At 33.2% G+C, this 20,427-nt stretch overlaps 2 protein-coding genes across 4 annotated transcripts; one reads left to right on the plus strand and one right to left on the minus strand.

Annotated features, from left to right (window-relative positions):
• The first annotated feature begins 607 nt into the window (after positions 1 to 607).
• Positions 608 to 5,455, plus strand: LOC137809948 (histone-lysine N-methyltransferase, H3 lysine-9 specific SUVH6-like). Of its 3 annotated transcripts, none has more exons than XM_068611012.1 (3): positions 608 to 674; positions 757 to 828; positions 1,848 to 5,455. In XM_068611012.1, the coding sequence occupies exon 3, from the start codon at positions 1,937 to 1,939 to the stop codon at positions 5,411 to 5,413; it is 3,477 nt and encodes a 1,158-aa protein (XP_068467113.1). In that variant the 5' UTR covers positions 608 to 674; positions 757 to 828; positions 1,848 to 1,936; the 3' UTR covers positions 5,414 to 5,455. The 3 variants fall into 3 exon arrangements, with proteins under 3 accessions (XP_068467113.1, XP_068467115.1, XP_068467114.1); XM_068611014.1 differs by having other exon boundaries at positions 1,860 to 5,455; XM_068611013.1 differs by lacking the exon at positions 608 to 674 and having other exon boundaries at positions 688 to 828.
• A 549-nt stretch (positions 5,456 to 6,004) lies between these two features.
• LOC137809949 (expansin-like B1) lies at positions 6,005 to 8,323 on the minus strand. The gene is made up of 4 exons (XM_068611015.1): positions 7,991 to 8,323; positions 7,309 to 7,415; positions 6,683 to 6,997; positions 6,005 to 6,403 (listed from the first exon to the last, which is right to left on the minus strand). Exons 1-4 carry the CDS (start codon positions 8,124 to 8,126, stop codon positions 6,206 to 6,208), a joined length of 756 nt encoding a protein of 251 aa, XP_068467116.1. The 5' UTR covers positions 8,127 to 8,323; the 3' UTR covers positions 6,005 to 6,205.
• Between the last annotated feature and the right edge of the window lie 12,104 nt (positions 8,324 to 20,427).

Below are 20,427 nucleotides of genomic sequence, written 5' to 3' on the forward strand. Positions count from 1 at the left end.
AACTTTTACTCTTTTTTCGTCTTTAATATATATATATATATATATATATATATTTTTATTAAAAATAAAATCTTTATTATACCTTTCATTCCTAAATTTATTTAAACATTGTTATAAAAAGTGAAGTAAAATAATTTAAATAACATCTTAATTTTTTTTATTAAAAATGAAAACAAATATTAAGAATGATGAATAAAATCATAACAGATCCATGTATATCTTTTTATAATTATCACACTATTCAATGACTTTCAATTTAATGATGATTTTTTTAAAACTTACCCTTGATTAATACATAAGTTATATATATATATAAAATTATTAATACTATATTAAAATTATCGTAATATATAATTTAAAAAATATCTTTAATATTGTTATTAATTATAAATTTAGAGTAATATCAAAATAAAATATTACTATAAGATTTTTTTATATGAAAATTTTCATGGCATATCAGTTAAGAAATAAATGTACCAGTATAATTTCATCCTTCTTAAAAGAAATCAGAAATTATTAAATATTTAAAACCTTTTAAAAATAAATAAAAAAAACAGACCTTAGGAAACACCACCAATATAAATATGTCATATACAAATTAATCTGAATAGGTTATGAGACTCTTGCATTCCTAATCCTCTATTTGCCATTGTCTGTTTCAAGGGTTCCTCTATGTAACCACTTCATTTTTCACAACCTTTTATTTTCGATTTTGTTCTCTTTGTTCTTCTTTCGATTTCAATTTTACTGTTTCAGGACGTTATCAGAATTGGGAGCTGCTGCTTTCTGATTGTCGGTTCTCCTCCTCTGCCAGGGATTTTGTCCAAGGTACCATCGTCTTACATCATACCATTCATCTACTTTGCATATACTGTTTATCTTTGGAGGGGGAAAAATGTAGCCCGGGAATTGGAAGTACATTGCAGTGTTGAGTAATGTTCAACCGCAATTTTACGCCATTTGTTTTGAATGAATAGGTTATGTGCATGAGGGTATTTGACATGGACATGACTTTGGGAGAGAGGGGTGTTTTGTGAAAGTATGAGGGTTGCTCATGGTCTTTATTGTGGGTAATCGATGGTCCTCTAAAGGATCGAGGTGTGGTCATCTCCGGTTTGGAGGGCCTTTTTTGCTCAACTGAGGTGTGAATATCAATAGCACCTTGGCAGGGTATTGTGTTATTAATGGAATGCAATGGAAAATATAGCTATCCATATGATGAGATAGCCATATTATCTACAGAGAAGGTTCAAAGAAAGAAGAAGAAATTCACCACCATCTCCTCTTGTCACTATTTCGTGCCTTAATTTTTTTTTGCCCACACAAAATTGTGCAACTTGGAGTTAGTTATTTTTTCTTTTCCTCCTTTCTGCAGAAACATGTCAATTAGGGCATAACCGATTTTTTCTGGTCATTATTTCCCACTTTTGCCTCTGTTCCACCTGGTCTCATAACCCTACTCTCTCCCTCTCTCTCTCTCTCTGTCTCTCTCTGTCTGTTGTTTTGTTTTACATTTTGATGATAGGAGTGTCTGGGGAGTGTGTAGTCAAGAAAAAGTGTTGGTTCACTCTTTTTACTGGTTTACAACCGAGAGTTCATGTTATTTTTTTATTTGCGACATTGTTGAGAAGTGTCCAACACATCATGAAGGCATGTTGTGTTGTGTCCAACAAGTATTTGACTTCTCCATAGACTTATCTATAGATGTGTCCATGCTTCTTCCTAAAGCAACTTCTTTAGTGTTTTCTTAAAAGATCATTTTACACTTTAATTCTTTCTATGGAAGTTATGATTAAGTTGTTAATCTATATGGAAATATTCATTGCTTTCTTTTTTCTTATTTAAAGACTTTTCGACAGTGCACATGATTTTTTCTATCTCTTGTTGAGAGAATGGGAGTTTGAAGATTGTGCTCAATCCAGAGTCCTCGAGAGAAATGACAACACCAGAAAATAATGGTCATTGTAAAGAAGAAAGATATGACTCATTGATGGAGGATGGGCACACTTTCCTTCTTAGGCCGGTGTATAAGCGGCGTAAAGTTTCCGCCATTCGTGATTTCCCTGATGGATGTGGACCATCTGCTTCAAGGATTGAGGAAGTATCAAATATAAATATTGCAGATTGTGGTTCTGTTAATGGTACAATTGTTGAGGTTAAGAACGGTGAACATTTAGCAGGTGTGAAAACCTGTGAAAATGATGGTTGGCATTCTGAGCCAAACAATTTGCTTTATACGGAGACTCTTGGCGTAACAGTTGACAGTGGTTTGAATAAGGACAACCCCATGGTCTCATCCTATCATGTGGATGGATCTACTGCTGAAGACAGACTGGAAATAGGGACTCTTAGCCAAACTGCTGATCGTGGATATACTGCTGAAGATAAACCAGGAATGATGACTATTAGCCAAACCTCTGATTGTGGTTTGAACCAGGAAAGCCCTGTAGATTCATCTCATAGAGTGGATGGACATATTGCCGAAGGCGAAGCTGCAAAAGTGACTCTTGGTTTGAATCAGGAAAACCCTGTGGTCTCATCTCATCAAGTGGATGGGTCTACTCCGGAAGATAACCCTGCAAAAGTGAAGCTTGGCCAAACAAAGGACTGCAGTTTGAATCTGGAAAACTCTGAGGTCTCATCACATCAAGTGAATGGGTCTATTGCAGAAGATGAACTTACAAAAGTGACTATTGTTGAGCGAACAACTGACTGTGGTTTGAATAAGGAAAACCTTGTGGTCTCGTGTCGTCAAGTGGACAGCCCTACTGCAGAAGATAAACCTGCAAAAGTGCCTTCTTTGGACCCGGAAACTTTGAATACAGAGTTTGCAAGAACATCAAACACTGGAAAATGTGACTCCTCTTATGAGTTGAAGTCATCTTCTCCAGCGGGTGAGATTGCTGTGCCCGGGGATTCGAAACACTTATTATCCAATGCCAATATATCTGCTCCCAGTGCATGTATGGTGGAACCTATAACTAGAAGGTATCTTCCACAAAGAAAAGTTTCAGCTGTTAGAGACTTTCCTCCTTTATGTGGACGTAATGCTCCACGTGTCGGTAAGGACAAGCATGTGTGTCTAGAGGGGACCTCTTCTTTGGATAACAAGACAGATGGTCAACGGAACCTGGCTGTAGATGACAATTCATTGAAAAAAGTAACAGCTACTGATGTAAAAGAAGGTAAAAGTAACATTCAGGATGAATATAATTGCAATAGAAAGGTTGTTGACATCGATCAACCTGATTCTGAAAGAAATGCTGCAGAGAGATTGAAAAAGCTCCAGGCATGTGAACTATCGTCTGAGATGAAAAAGTCACCAGAAAATGAGAGAGAAAGGTATGCTACTCCCCCTGCAACAAGTAATCATCATCAGATCAAATTAAATTCTAAGGCGGTGGTAAAAGAGAATAATAGGGTCGAGACAAAGCCTTTGAGTATATCTCGTTCTAACCATAAGTTGAAAGGGAATTTTAATAGATTGCAGGTCTCATCACAGAGGAAAGTAATACTAGGTTTGATGGCTGATTCAGAATGTCCGTGGAGATCTGATAAAGGTTCCTCCAAATCTAAGTTGGTTGTTGGTAATAGTAAAGGCAAGAGAAAGAAAGGGGATTCTTTTGCATTGCCTGATAGGTCTAAAACAGATATCAAGATTACAGGTGCCTTGAATGATTCTGAGAAGAAGCCTTTGAAAAAGAAAAAGGGAAATGCTGCTTCCGAAGGTATGGGTGAATTAGTACTTTGGGAAAAGGATAATTATCTTGAGCAGCCTAATGAATGTGATAACACTCTTCAAATTGTCCTGAGATCAAATGAGTTCGATGTAAACATTACTCCCTCTTCTCATTCTAATTTCACTGGTGATGAGAATGACCCAAATGTGACCCGAAAAAAAGTGAGGGAAACATTACGGTTGTTTCAAGTTATTTGTAGAAAGCTTTTACAGGAAGTAGAATCAAAGTTAAATGAGCGAGCCAATAGTAAGAGAGTTGATTTAGTAGCTTCAAGGATCCTTAAGGAGAATGGGAAATATGTCAACATAGGCAAGCAAATACTAGGCTGTGTTCCTGGTGTTGAAGTTGGTGATGAATTTCAATATAGAGTGGAGCTTAATATAGTTGGCCTTCACCGTCCAATTCAAGGTGGGATAGATTATGTGAGACACAATGGTATGATCCTTGCAACCAGTATTGTTGCATCAGGGGCCTATGCTGATGAGTTGGATAATTCGGATGTGTTGACATATACAGGGCAGGGCGGAAATGTGATGAACAATGATAAAAACCCTGAAGATCAGAAGCTTGAGCGGGGCAATCTTGCTTTGATGAACAGTAGTGTTGAAAAGAATCCTGTTAGAGTAATTCGTGGCTCTGAGTCAATGGATGGAAAGTGTAGGACTTATGTTTATGATGGACTGTACATAGTTGAGTCAGGTTGGGATGAACACGGACCACATGGGAAGAAAATTTTTAAGTTTCGACTGCGAAGAGAAGCTGGTCAACCAGAGCTTCCTTTTAGAGAAGTGAAGAAATCTAAGAAGTTCAAAACTAGAGAAGGTATATGTGTTGCTGATATTTCTTTTGGAAAAGAACGAATTCCGATATGTGCTGTGAACACCATAGATGATGAAAAACCTCCTCCGTTTAATTACATAACTAGCATGATATACTCCAAATTCAATCTCGTTCTTGCCGAAGGATGTGATTGTATTAATGGATGCTCAGATTCGGAGAAATGTTCGTGTGTAGTGAAAAACGGGGGAGAGATTCCATTCAATCACAATGAAGCTATTGTACAAGCAAAGCCTCTAGTCTATGAGTGTGGACCTACATGCAAGTGTCCTTCTACGTGCCATAATAGAGTCAGCCAACTTGGCATAAAGTTTCAGCTTGAAATATTTAAAACCAATACAAGGGGATGGGGTGTGAGATCCCTTAGTTCAATCCCTTCAGGAAGTTTTATCTGTGAATATATAGGGGAGCTTCTTGAAGAAAAGGAAGCTGAACTAAGGGCAGGTAATGATGAGTATCTTTTTGATATTGGAAATAACTACAGCAACAGTGCTCTCTGGGATGGTCTTTCGACTCTCATGCCGGATGCACAGACAAGTTCATGCGATGTTGTGAAGGATGGTGGTTTTACTATTGATGCTGCTGAGTTTGGCAACGTAGGGAGATTCATTAACCATAGTTGCTCCCCTAATATAATTGCTCAGAACGTCCTTTCTGATCATCATGACACCAGAATGCCTCACATAATGTTCTTTGCTGCTGATAACATTCCTCCTTTGCAAGAGCTGACTTACGATTACAATTACGAAATAGATCAAGTCTTTGATTCTGATGGCAATATAAAAAGGAAGTATTGTTACTGTGGTTCTGCTGAATGTACTGGCAGGATGTATTGATGGCGAACAAGCTTGATTAATGAAATCGTGTTTTTTTTAGAACTAGTGCAAAAGCTTCATTGATATCAAACAAACTCCAACTTCAATTTGAGCAACTACTGTTGTTGATGTTCATACCTCTATCCAGACTCGGTTTGAATAAACAAGTATTTACATTAGAAGATAATTAAAAATAAAATAAAATAAAGTTGTTTTTATAAATTAAATTACAACTAACTTTTATAGCAAATCTCATCCAACCTCTGTAAAAATGGAGAAGTGGAAATTGTTTTTAATTTGTGAAAATGTTTGTTCTATTTTTTTAAATTTTTTTATTTTCTTCTATAAGTATTGTTTAGATATCACCTTGTGCGATTCTTTAGTGGTTCCTCCAAAAATTTCTCAATTTAATCGATCCTTTAGTTTTTCTGCTTTATTTTTTTGGTTGGAATTGTTTGTGCTGGGTACTCTAACTATATTATTATGTTAGCAATACCATTACGTTTTTGTTTAGAGGATAATTAATAATGATGCATGTTTGTCTCGAGGATTATTCATTTGCCAGTGCGCATGACCTATGAATATAATTTCAACCATAACATTGTTGAAGGATTTCTTATTAACATTAGCAGAGCAGCAGTTTTTATTTATTCATATTATGCATTCCCACAGTTTTGGTCCCCAACAGAAAGAGCACTAGATCCAGTCACCACAAAGGAACATTCTAAGAATTACACAAACCATTAACAACAAAACACTAGTAATCTAGTCACCATCTACATTCGTGAAATCATCAGAAACTGTCTTTTCCTTTTAACCAAGTTGAATTTCTGAGTCATAAACAGCTCCACCCTCCCAATTGCCAGAGATAACATTCTTGGATTGCACCCAATACTGCTCTGCATTACCACTCAATTGGAACCTCAACTTGATGTCACCCCTTGGCGGATTCTCGGCATCAAACACAGTACCAAATGCCCTGCGCATTCGCCTCCATTCTTGGCACTCTTCCTACTCCATTAACATTTCAGCAAACCCAATTCAGTTTCAAAAAAGTTATTGAACACAAACATCTATCATAGTACGAGTTGTTGTTGTGTATGGAAAAGTTTATGGTACAATTGTTGTGCTTTTAAACCATAATTTAACAGGCATACACCATCATTGTAAATGGTTAGTCTATAAGAAATAATGTTTGGTTGAGATAAGTATTATAAAATCAACATATTTACTCTCCATAAGGTAATATGGTTGGGTGGTAGTATAAAAAAGTTTAGTATTTGCTTATACCTGCCACAACTCAACAGCAGTGATGTCGTGAGTTCCACCAATATAGAGAATGAGAATGGCCAAGTAGTGAGGGTTTCTGCTGTGTTCATGGACCTTGACCAAGAGGTTATAGCCACCGTATCTACAGGGGACCCTTCTGTATTCTACATCCACTACACCGTATTTGAATAGCTCAGCAGATGCATAAGTGTTTCTCCCCAATTTTGAGTAGCCACGTGGACTCATTATAAAGTCTGTTCTGTCACCCTCACCATAATCTGTCACCACCACGTATGCTCCATTCTCATCGCAGAATTGTGGTATTTTGCACCTAACCTGATTATTCATCACCCTTTTTTTTATATCACAAATAAAGGAAGCAACTTCTTCTGGAGATTGGCAAACTTTTTCTTTTATACTGTTTCAATCATGAAGTAGTCTTCTTTCACTGACCATTTTATTGATTATTATGATGATAAAAAGGAAAGATATTATCATATGTATGATTTGAAGGATCCAGTTAAGTAATTCTTAATCTACTTTTTTTCTTTTAAACTGAATATTTTACTTGAAAGAAGCATGTTTTGAAGTGCTAATATTTTTAAATGAAAAAGGCTACATAATAGTGATTTATTGAGTGCAGTAACCTGATAACATGCCCCACAACCAGATCCATTCTTCCATAGCCAAGACACGCCTGCGACACTGCCATCGTTTACTGTTTTTCCATATTCGCCAAAGCCACAAGCTCCCCCTAAAACATCATTAATTCACCAGTCAGATCATGTGTGTTCAAAAGTAGTATAGTGTCTCACTTGAACATTTTATTGTCCACTCTTTGCCCTTTTTCCTAAAGGAGGAGCATGCATGTCCACAACTAAATTCTTCAAACAAATTTTCCCTATTTCAGAAATAAAGTCATTGCAGTTTGAATATATCCGGAACAATGTGTAAAAAGAAAAAAAGATGTCACATCCTAATCCCAATGCACTTTAAATAAGTTCAATTTCTCAGTAATTTTTTTTACTCGGTTATCTAAATAAAGAACATGGTTTTTATAGCAATTCTTATAAAAATGAATGAACTTGTACTTTTTATACACTATATACATGGCAAATATACTTAAATAGTATGTAAATAAAATCATACTGTTTAGTTATCTAAAATTTGTGACACTTATTTAACAGAAGCTATTTACTATTGGAAATAACATCTATATATCAGTTATGCAAGTTTTGTCCATTATATATACACAGACAATATAAAAATGTGCTTGGTATACACCATACATGTACAAGTGCAAGAATAGATGGAAAAGAAGGTTCATACTTGGATTTCCATAACAATCTGCGCTACCATAATAGGTTGCTCTTGAGCAAGTAAAGGAGTCCTGAGAGGTACACAGGGCAGGTAAGAGCAGTGTGACACAGAGCAGGCCAAGTTGGTGCTTAAAATTAAGTTCCATGTTAAAACAAAAGGAAGAGAGGAATGCAACAAATTTTAGGACTGATCAATGCTAGAAAATATAGCATACAAGTGAATCAGGAATAACTGTGAACAAGAGAAGGCTTTATGGAATAGAAAGCAAACATGTAGAGTTGTATATATAGTACTGGTCCGAGGGCTAGGTGGTTGGCATTTTTTTTTTCTTTAACTGGGGACTATGAATATGCAAGAGGATTGGAATAATGACGTGTCATGTAGACCCTCTTGTTGACCCCTCACGGGCCAGGCTCATCATATCATATATTACAGTCAATTTCTTATTACAATGGAGAATGCCTAACTTTGTTCTTTTCCTAACAGTTTTTCGGATGATCTCTGCACTTGCAGCTTAACTCAAGGTTCGGAGTCCTCATAGGGCTTTTAACCAAACAAAATAATGAAAAATAAGATATTGGTAGATACTCTTCCATCTACCTACCTCATCCCCAAAATTTTCTTTCTTCATGTTTCATTTTGGTAATGCTGATAGATTCAAAGGACAAACAAGAAAGAGGAATATGTAATCTTAAGTTATCTGTGTTGGGTTGGAGATCACACATCGATTCCAGTAAAAAAAGAGATTTTTCATAGTATATACGTATATGCAAACCTCTCTTTCGAAACCAATTTTATAAGATTGAGTTATACTTAAAATTTACTTATTAATATTATGATAACAAAATCATTTATAGTCTATCATATTTAGAGTTCATACTTTACTTTATTATGTGCTAGTTTCTGATCAAATGATAAGTATTTGATGTTTGTATAGATATTGGTATCAAATGATAAGCATTTGATGTTTGTAAAGATGAAATAAATTTAAAGTAACTTCTTAGTATACTATCAAATAGAACTTTTATAACTTGTGTAATCTGCAAATGGATGATCGTAAAAACACAGTTTTGCAAGCATAAGACTATTGGTTGGAATGAAGTGACTTAAATATCTAGCTGCTATGTTGGTTGTAACGCACCCAGTCCACTCAGAAGTGATTCCTTATTTATTTTAGTAAAAGCATAAGTTGTAACTGGATTCAACTTTGGACGCGGTTGGCCAAATCAAATCTTCTTGAAGATATATGAGAAAAAAAAAAATCTTAACCATACACATAGGTTTTGTAGTAGAATTCATCATCTAGTCTCATGATGTTTATTAATATTTTATACAGTGACATTATTAATATAGTGAAAGAGAGAGTACTCTTTTTTATTGATTTTTTTATACCTTTTCTCTTTCACTTCATCTAGTCTTTCTCTCGCTTTAATTCACAAGAGTTACGTAAGATTGATGTAAAAAATGATGGGAGTATTTTCCTGTGAGAGACAAAACATTGATGGTTAGTCTTCTCGCCAATAAATTTGGATTGGATTTTGGAGGTAGATTTCGGGTCAATCTTTTAAGATTGATGTTTTGAGATACTTGAAAATCATAATGAGAAGAGCTCCTCTTGTTGATAAGATTCCGACGATCAAGTCAATGACAATATTAAAAATATGAGTGAATTGTGTATTGTATAAAATAATGCTTATCTTTGTTTGGGGTCTTAAGACCCTTTCATAACACTCTAGATTCTCCTTTAGAAATAGTTAACAACCTTAATATATTTCCCCTTATTTGAGGGGTGTAGATCCACAAAGTATCATCTTTGTCTGCTTTTATTTGCTAAAGCTGATGATAAATAATTTTTTCAATTGTTTTTCTATTTCTTGTTGTTTTTAAAACGCTTAATGTATTTTAATATCTATCAAAGCCAACCTTCTTAAGGGTCATTGAGTCTATTTTCACTTGGGTCGAGCTCTGTCTGTTGGGCCTGAGTTGAGTGGGCCTAAGATATATGTTTTAAGTGATCGGGTCCTAACCTGATCACGACCGAACGATACACAACCCTACAGCCTCGAGCAAAGCAGGGCGAGACAAAGAGGTTTACTTGATTCTGTCACGAAAAGACGTTGGCACAGAGGGTGTCTGAAGTCTGACCGAAATGGCACAAAAATGATTTAGGTAATCTTTTAGGGATTCGCCTTCCCTTTGTCTGATGTAAAAGAGATTGGGTAGCCGAGGTGGATCAACTTTGTTAGCTGAGAATTGCTCCTTGAAGATTCTAGAGAAATGTTGGAAAGACATTATGTGTCCATCCGAGACTTTGCTGACCATTGAAGGGTTGTTCCCGTGAACATCCCGATGACCATTTTGCACCGGACGATGTTCGACCCACTCAAGATGATCATTTGAGCTCTGAATGTCTTTAGATGACTCTCTGGATCTTCCACACCAGAAAAGGGGTGATTTTTGGTGTGATGAAGTGAGGTGGGATCGACTCTTCCATTATTTGTTGTGAAAAGGGTTGGGGGTTACCTCTGGAGGACATATCCGGGGAGTGTGCCAGAACGTTGTGTCGTTCATGTCTATGCATGGTCATGCACAACTCTTCATTTGTCTTCTATAGTTCCTTGTTTACCCGAGCAGTTTCTTCCATTGTTTTTCGGGAAGCCTCTACCTCTCCCATGAGACGTTCTTGGTTGACTCGGATTTCTTCTCGCAGGCGTACTTGTTCGGCTCGGACCTCTTCCCGTAGCCGTTCTTGTTCAACTCAGACTTCTTCCCATAAACGTTCTTGTTCCCGACAATACTGCTTATTGGCTTGTTGAAGAACCCCATTGTCTACATGATTTGTTGTAAAGCGAGGACTTCATCTCTTTCATACATATTTAATAAAAGAAAAGTTAATTTACTTTAAATATTATTGAACTATTACACAATTTTAATTCGGTTTTTTATTTTTTTAATTTGTTCATTAAACCTATATTTCTTTTTGATTGATGTTTCTATCTAATCCCAATAATAAAAAAAGTTATTTGGTATAGTTGTAGTTAGAATATTAACAAGGAGAAATGAGAAATACTGAATTTATGACTAGTTATGTTTATGTGGTTAATTTTTTTAATAATAAAAGATATAATTAAAAGTAAATAAAAATATAAAAAATCAAATTTAGAAAATAATTTAAAATCACTGGACCTTAATAATAACTTAAGTAGCAAGAAATTTAGAAATTTAGACTAGGGTAGAGTCTAATTTACTTTTATTAATTTTATAAGGGCAACTAGAGAAAGGAATGACATAAATAATTTTCATTATCTATTCTTAACATAGTTGCTTCTGCATAGTATATTATATATATAAATGGAGTTGGTGCTTCTTAATCCAACCCCTCCATCTCTGCACACTTTATGCAAATATAAGAGTAAAAATAATATTAAATAGAGAGCTGATGCATCATGCATATACACCATATATAACCTTTGGTTTTTATATTATTGTAAATAAATGTTATTTATTAATTTAAGATCCATATGGATCATATATTATACGCATACATACATTAAGGTGGTCTGCACGACTCTGCTATAATTTCTTTTCGATAGATAATATTTATATGTAAAATAATATATATAACAATATTAATATTATTATTATTATTATCGATGTTATTATTTTTAATATATTAATTTGTGGGTTGTAGGTAATGTTAATTTTTTTTTATGAATTTGTAGTTGTGGATGATATTCTTATATAATGGTTAATTTATCAAATAATATATATAAATTTATGGATAATATTTTGTATGTAATGTTAAATTTATTGATTAAAAAGAAATTGTAAAAAATATTTAGATATAATGTTAAATTTATTTACGGATTTAAATGCATGTAATAATTATTGGTGGATAAATTTGAAATTTATTGTAACATCAATAAAGAAATACAAATAATTCATCATAATAGTTTAGGAATGAAAAATGAATTTAACCCAAATCAATTGTTATTATAATTGTATATATAGAAAAAAAATATTGGTTAAACAAGTTAAAATAGTTAATTGAATAAAAAAATTTATTAAATAATAATCAATTTTTGTAAAAAAAAATAATTAGTCACTATATTGATCAAATTAGATATTATTTTAGAAACTAAAAAATTATTGGTATCTAAAGTGATTTTTATTATTAATAAAAATTTATAAAATTATTTTTAAATTGATATCTAAATTAGCTACCAAGGTTTTAGCTACTAATATTTTATATTTTAAATTAGTCTCTAAAAGACTAATAGAGACTAATTTAGAATATAAATTAGTAAGTAGCTAAAATCTTTGTAACTAATGGTTAGATACCAATTTAAAACCTATTTTATAATTTTTTTATTAATAATAGAAACTATGTTAAATATTGTTCTGACCAGGTTACAAATTGGGAAACATAGCCAAACACTGATTCACTCTCTCTCTCTCTTTTGACTTCTATCTGATTTCTCTTTCTCTCATTCTCTCTTGTTCAAAATCTGTGGTTGCACTGAAACCCCACAAAAACGGTTGAGGTAGTCCTTACAGGACTCCCCCTCTCTTTGTCGTACATCAAATAGATTGGCCAGACAAGGAGGTTCGACCTTATTGGCCGAGAATTTCTCTTTGAACATGTTGGAGAACTCCTGGAATGATGTGATGTTACCGTTCGAGACTCCACTGAACCACTGAAGAGCCATTCCTGTGAGTGTTCTGCAACATCTTGCAAAATATCGCGTTGGATCCCCCTCGAGATAATCATTTAGGCTCGAAAGGCTTTCAAATGTCCTTCAAGGTCTTCTGCTCCTAAGAATGGCGTTATCCTTGGAATGATAAAATGGGGTGGGACAGGCTCTTCCATGATGGCTTGTGAGAAAGGTCTAGGATTATCCCGTGCAGAGATATCGAGAGAGCATGCTCAGAGGTTTCTTCACACCTACCTGTGTACAATCCTCTGTAGTTCTTCGTTTTTTTTTCACAATTCTTCATTCATTCAGACAGTATCCTCCATTACCTTCTTAGATTGGTCTACTTCATCTTGCAATCTGTCTTGATTGGCTCGAGATGCTTCCCTATTGGTTTGAGCTTCTTCTTGTAGGCGGTTTCGTTCTTCATGGAATTCTCGAGCTTGTCGTTTTACTTCTTCATTATCATGCTATAATGCTAGCATCGTCTCCATAATCTCACGGTGGGTGCCAAAATGTTCTGACCAGGTTACAAATCGGGAAACCTAGCCAAACACTAATTCACTCTCTCTCTCTCTTGACTTCTGTCCTCTAATTTCTCTTTCTCTCCTTCCAAATCCGACCCCAATCTCTTTCTCCTCTTCCCTTTATAGGTTTTTCCCTCTAGCTGTTCGGTAAATCTTATATCTAGATGACATTTTGGCTGCCCCTTATGGTCCAACTAGACGAGACAACTTAGCCTGGACTGTCAAGTCATCATTCTAAATTGATTAATCCCTCCGTTGATTATCAGGTCGGTTATTTGACAAATCACGTCATCTTCTCCGGACGACACAGATACCAATAATTTTTTTAGTTTATAAAATGGTCTTTAATTTAATCAAATAATAACTAATTATTTTTGTATACAAAATTAATTTCTATTTAATGATTTTCTTGTAATAATTAAATAAGTATAATTATTTTTTATCAATACACTTTTTTTTTAGTCATTTATAACTTAGTATCCACCAATTGATTTATCCCTTATTATGTTACCTTTGCAAAACACATATTAATCATATTCTTTATTGTCTACTTCTATCAGCACCCACATGCCACCCGTTGATTAGATACATTTAGTTTTAAAGAATGACCACAATAGCATTGATTAGATAAATGAGTGACATTTCAAATATTTTTTTTATAAATTCTACAATAGCTTAAAAACACTAATAAATTCTAACATAATTTCACAAATATGCATAATGATGGATATCATTTTAGATCTTTTTAAATGTTTTTTTTTTAATTCAATAGGTATAGGAGTTTTGTAATAACTTGTAAATAAGATAACAAAATAAGTAGAATGAGAATTCAACCATTGAATAACTTGTAGAGATAATATGAAAAATATGCATATCCTTTACTTTAGTTCATGACTAGTTAATATTAGAATAATGCAATACTAAACCAATGAAGAAGCCATACAAATTTTTAATTATTTACAACATTTATGACATGTCTTCATGCATGACAACATCACTTAGCAAATTAAGAAAATAAAACAGGAAAATATACTAGTGTTGTATTTACTATACCAGTATTGTATATATTAACCAAGGTATGAAAATGGAATTTGTGACAAGTAAATATGCAGTTAACAATTCTTGAACTTATCTAATATAATACTTGTGCGCTACTCACATTATCTTTATATATTAATGATAATTCATTAAATTATTACTATGATACTAGTATCATGAAATTGAGAACATGTTGCAAATCAATTTGTTTATGTACTCTACTAATGTTGTGTTTGTTCTCATTTTATTTGTCATGGACATTTCACTCTTCTCAAGAATCATTTAGCAAAAATCACACATGGTCACAATTAATTTCTTCATCAAGAATACAATATAATTTTCTACACAAATGAAACTCTATATCATAATTTTAAAAACGATTGGAACTATTAAAAATAATCATGATATTCTTATTTATTTTTCCATGGCAAGTGGCAAATGTTATATCTCTCATTTGGTGTCAAACATGGACACAACTAATATTCATCTTCCTAGGAAGATGGATAAGGCCCTATAATTAGAGATGTTGTTTCACACATGCATGAGCTTTAAGCACAAGCAAAAGTTGAGATTGAAGGAATTCAAACATCTTTATTAGTGGCTAAAATTTATCAAGGATCAATTGGAAATCCCACAAAGGTTGAATTCACAAATAATAACATTTTAATATAAAGAACATAATTTAAGTTTTTGGAAAAAATCTTTCTAACACCATAATCAATTTTTAGTTGGTGTTTACCATCTATTGTAACGTCTTGAAGAATGCTTTGTGTAGATAGACATGTTTCAAGTTTATGTAAAAGGGACTTCTGAAAAAATAATTTGCAACAAAGAAGAAGAGATGATGCCTCATTATACAAATCTCTCCACAATCCGATAGACTTCCGCGTTCAAAATTCAAATTTGTTCATAATTTGTAAAATGTTTCAACTTACATTTTCAATTAGTGTATTTCAAATATTTCATCTAACACCTTACGGATTAACTTCTCATATCCTTGGTTTTACAAAATCACATAAATTATTTGATCTACAAAAATTACAATCAACTTAAAGTAAAAAATAAATTAAAATATATTCAACATAAAAATTATTATGATGCTAACCTTTCGCATAGTCACGAAAGAGAACACTATCATAACTTAATGAATGTCACAAAGAATACTCCATAACACAATGCTTCAAGCCAACAAACGAAAAGATTACACCACAGTTAGAAAAACACGACAACACAGTAACAAGTCCGATAATAATATGTTATGAGTCATGTTCTCCTCCAAGTACCCTCCTGCTCTTTTTAATTTTGTTGTTAAGTTAAAAATAAAAACAAAATAATACCACCTCATCAAAGACAATGTAACTTAATTACTAATTATAAAAAAAAATTCACGTAAGTAGTCTAAAGTTAGTTAGTGTATACAATTTTCTAAAACCAGTGTCATTTATGTTTAATTGAAGCAATTTGCTAAAACCAGTGTATATAATTTGCTATTTGTGTTATAAAAAAAAGCCAATGTAGTTTGAATACGAGCCTCACTCTCCAGAAAGGGTGACAACATGATCATTATTGCTATCTTTTGAAAGAACCATCCTTCCTGCAGGCTTCACAGTGTCCATGTCTCCCTTCTTCTAAAGAACCACCACGTGTTTGGAAACAACAACATATGAAGCTAAACTAAAAAACAAACCAGAAAAACAAAGGTGTTCTGTGTCCACCAATTCAGTTACACACTTAATCTGAATCTAACACCAATTCATGTCCCTTTTTCTTTTTCATTTTTCTGTTGGGTGGGAAGAATTGTGTAGCCATGAAAAGAACAACCAATATTGCTCTGCTGTTCAAGAACCTGCTCAAGTTATCTTGCACTCAGTAGTGGAATACAAAATAATACAAAATAATAGAAAACAATAGAATTTGTGGATGTCACTGTCAAATAGAAGATTAGTGTTGCATCATTATTAAAAGTGGTCATGACATGTTCAAAAAGTTCAATCACTTAATTGGATGCATTTGGGCTTCCTGGTTTCATAAATTCTAACCCTACACATTGCATTCCACAAATATGGTAATTACCAAAGCCTTTGTTTTTACCAATAAAAGCTATAAACAACTTTAAATAATCTCTATTTTAACATGTTGGTAGTTTTAAATAAATGATTTTTAGTTTCATCCTTTTTTTTAAAATTTATCTTTATCTCATATTAGTTTTTTTATTTGTAAGTTCAAAGAAGGTAAACTTAATAAATAAGTAAGAAATCAATCAATTTAAGTATATTAAAAGTATTAGGGATACGCATTAAACTTATAAAAGAGATATATTAAAAAATTCACTCTATCTATTTTTCAAACTAAAGACAAACTCATGCTTATCATGAAAAAATATCAGTAATAATTACAGATAAAAAATTATTGGATAATTTATATACTAAAGTGAGACCATGGAAAATAGCTAACAGCTCTGTATGAGTGCTCATAATACAGCATACAAAACCCAAAAACTTGATAGAAAAATAGAAATAATGAATGAAGGAAAGGTAAACCTAATTCTGGGTTGTTCTTATACAAAAACAATTCATTTTGCCTATTAAGTCTTAACCATAAATCACTAGTTTTCTTTATGTATATCGCATTGATACACAGTATATACAAAAAAAGGGAAGAAGTAAGTATAAACAATCTTATAGAGGGAGAATGTAAGAGTTGGGTAATAAAGTTTTTAATTATTATGATATAACCCCAAAACTTTAACCACTTAATTTAAGTTTGAATTCATTCTAATAAAGATTTAAAATAAGAGAAACGAAAATTTATTAGTGTTATTATATATATATATATATATATATATATATATATATATATATATATCACTCCTAAGCCATTAGATTTGTTTATGAGTAATTTGAACAAGGTCTTAAATATTTTAGTTTAACCTTAGTAACTATGTATGGTTAAAATCAAGATTTCACTGTAATAAATAGATGACAGGAATTAAAAAGAAGACACCAAAGTTTGGTGTAGCGTGGTTGATCACTGAATGCATGCTGTTGGCCTAGAGCATAGAAACTAACCATGTTCAGTTTTAATGCTTATAAAATGACATTTGTGGAAGAACCTTCATACAACTTTTTTTCTTCTATATTTTTTAATTTTATTTTAGAATTCATACTCTTATTCCACAGCTTTTCTTTTATTTTTTCTTATACATTTCATACTAAACTATTTCCTTTTTGTTTAAATTTTGTGTTTTTTAAATTTTTATAGAAACCTATTTTCATTTTAAATTGTTTTTTAATAATTTGATTAATAGATTTTTTAAATTTTTTATGTTTTTAAATTTGTATATAATCATATTTTTTTAGTAATTTGACTAATTAATTAAAAATACTTCCTAATTTGTTATGCTTTTTTTAATTTTATATAAAAACATTTTCTCCATAGATTTCATGATTTGGTAGAATGTGTTTTTTGTTTGAGTATTATGCAGGGCAATGATAGGATTTTTATGGCATATACGGTTGATATTTTGAAGAAATGAGGAACTTCTTCTGCAAAACTCTTCTCTTCACAGCAGTCTCTGGAAATTAAGGAGGACATTGCAAACTCTTCACAACTTTTGGGAAGATATTACACTTTATCACAACCAATGCCAAGCAAACTTGGCAAAACAGATTAAACAATTATCACAAATTTCTTTATTCTGCAGTCAAGAAACTTTCTCCAAAACAGTATGGAACTTCTAATTTTGCTAAATTTTCTTTCTGGTTTTTCTACTACTTCATATCTATATCATTTTGAAGTATTTGTTATTTTAAAAAATAACTACTTATCAAATTATCAGTAAAATACTGGTTTATTTTAGATAGATTTGTAGATTCATTTTAACAATGTGATGTAACTTTATCCGAAATGAAATTCATTAAGAGGGTTGTTCTTACAGGTGACGACCATAGATAATCTTTTGGAGGTTGAAATGTGAAACTTGAATTGTTAGATGTCATGTCATCTTCCAAATTGGGGTTTTTACCATGATGGGGTATTTTTTTTTTTACCAAAATGGGGTCTGTTTTAAAAAAATTACAAATTTAGGCAAGTCGTGCCAATTCGGCACGATTTCATATGCACAAATCGTCTCAATTAGGCACGACTTCTGCCTTATCATACTGAAGTCGTGCCAACTTGACACGACTTCTGCCCTGTCATACTGAAGTTGTGTTAACTTGACACGACTTCTGCCACGTCATATTTTATTTATTTTTTTAATTTTATTGTTTATATATTGGGTAGTAAGTTATGTAATGTTAAAAATTAATTTGATACATAATTTTCTAAGAGTATTAGTTTTAAGGAACAAAAAATTGGATAATCGTATATGGATCATGTTTGACGGAATGTAATACAATAACTTGATTATTTAATTAATTAAAAAATGAAGAAAATTGTTATTGAATTTTGGAAATAAATAGATAAATGAAACTTTATTATATTTGGAAAATAAATAGAGAATTATTGTTGTGAATTTGCAAAAGGGATAGGAAGAGGAGTATATAAACCGGCCTAATTTCTGCAATTTCATTCTGGGTCTGTATTGCGCTGAAAAAAATTCACACAAGCACTTTCGTATGTTGTTTGCACCCAGGCAAGGAGGCACGTCCATAAACGAATCACAAAAAGAAGATACGGGGAAGAAAAGCCAGGACGTTTTGTTTTCGGAAATCCGGTTTTGTTCACTCTCAGTCTGGGACTTACTACGCCTTACTCCTTGGGTATTTTGGTCTGAAATTTTTACCAGACATTGTCACCGTTACTATTGAGTTTTGGCTGAGGTTTGAGCCCCTGGTTCGTCCCACAAGATTGACAATAAATCTTTTATTCTTCAGTGCCAGGGTTGAAAGGAAAGTTCGTTTGTGTGTGAAACTGTTTGATTTTTTACGTGGGTGAATACTCATCCGTTTGACCAGAAATTTATCGCATTTTGTCCCAAATTCAGTGGAGATTCTTGGGTGGAATTTAAGGAAAAAACTATTACGGGAGAATTTTTCAGAAATTTTGTGCAAACCAAGGTTATCCTCTACCGAAACTTGTGAAATTCCGGCCTAATTTCTGCAATTTCATTCTGGGTCCGTATTGCGCTGAAAAAAATTCACACAGGCACTTTTGTATGTTGTTTGCACCCGGGCAAGGAGGCACGTCCATAAACGAATCACAAAAAGAATATACGGGGAAGAAAAGCCAGGACATTTTGTTTTCGGAAAACCGGTTTAGTTCACTCTCGGACTGGGACTTACTACGCCTTACTCCTTGGGTATTTTGGTCTGAAATTTTTACCAGACATTCGTCACTGTGTCTATTGAGTTTTGGTTGTGGTTTGAACCCCAGGTTCGTCCCACAAGATTGGCAATAAATCTTTTATTCGTCACCGCCAGGGCTGAAAGGAAGGTTCGTTTGTGTGTGAAACTGTTTGATTTTTTTCGTGGGTGAATACTTATCCGTTTGACCTAAAATTTGTCGCGTTTTGTCCAAAATCCAATGGAGATTCTTGGGTAAAATTTCAGAAAAAAACTATTCCGGGAGAATTTTTCAGAAATTTTGTGCAAACCAAGGGTATCCTTTATTGAAACTTGTGAAATTCCGGCCTAATTTCTGCAATTTCATTCTGGGTCCGTATTGCACTGAAAAAAAATTCACACAAGCACTGTCGTATGTTGTTTGCACCTAGGCAGGGAGGCACGTCCATAAACGAATCACAAAAAGAAGATACGGGGAAGAAAAGCCAGGACGTTTTGTTTTCGGAAAACCGGTTTTGTTCCCTCTCGGTCTGGAACTCACTACGCCTTACTCCTTGGGTATTTTGGTATGAAATTTTTACCAGACATTCGACACTGTGTCAATTGAGTTTTGGATGAGGCTTGAGCCCCAGGTTCGGCCCACAAGATTGACAATAAATCTTTTAATCGTCAACGCCAGGGCTGAGAGGAAGGTTCGTTTGTGTGTGAAACTGTTTTGATTTTTTTCGTGGGTGAATACTCATCCGTTTGACCTAAAATTTAACGCGTTTTGTCCCAAATTTAGTGGAGATTCTTGGGTGGAATTTCAGGAAAAAACTATATTGGGAGAATTTTTCAGAAATTTTGTTCAAACCAAGGCTATCCTCTACCAAAACTTATGAAATTTCGTCCTAATTTCTGCA

The sequence above is a fragment of the Phaseolus vulgaris genome, chromosome 2 (genome assembly GCF_000499845.2).
Source record: "Phaseolus vulgaris cultivar G19833 chromosome 2, P. vulgaris v2.0, whole genome shotgun sequence".
In the NCBI taxonomy this organism is placed as follows: domain Eukaryota; kingdom Viridiplantae; phylum Streptophyta; class Magnoliopsida; order Fabales; family Fabaceae; genus Phaseolus; species Phaseolus vulgaris.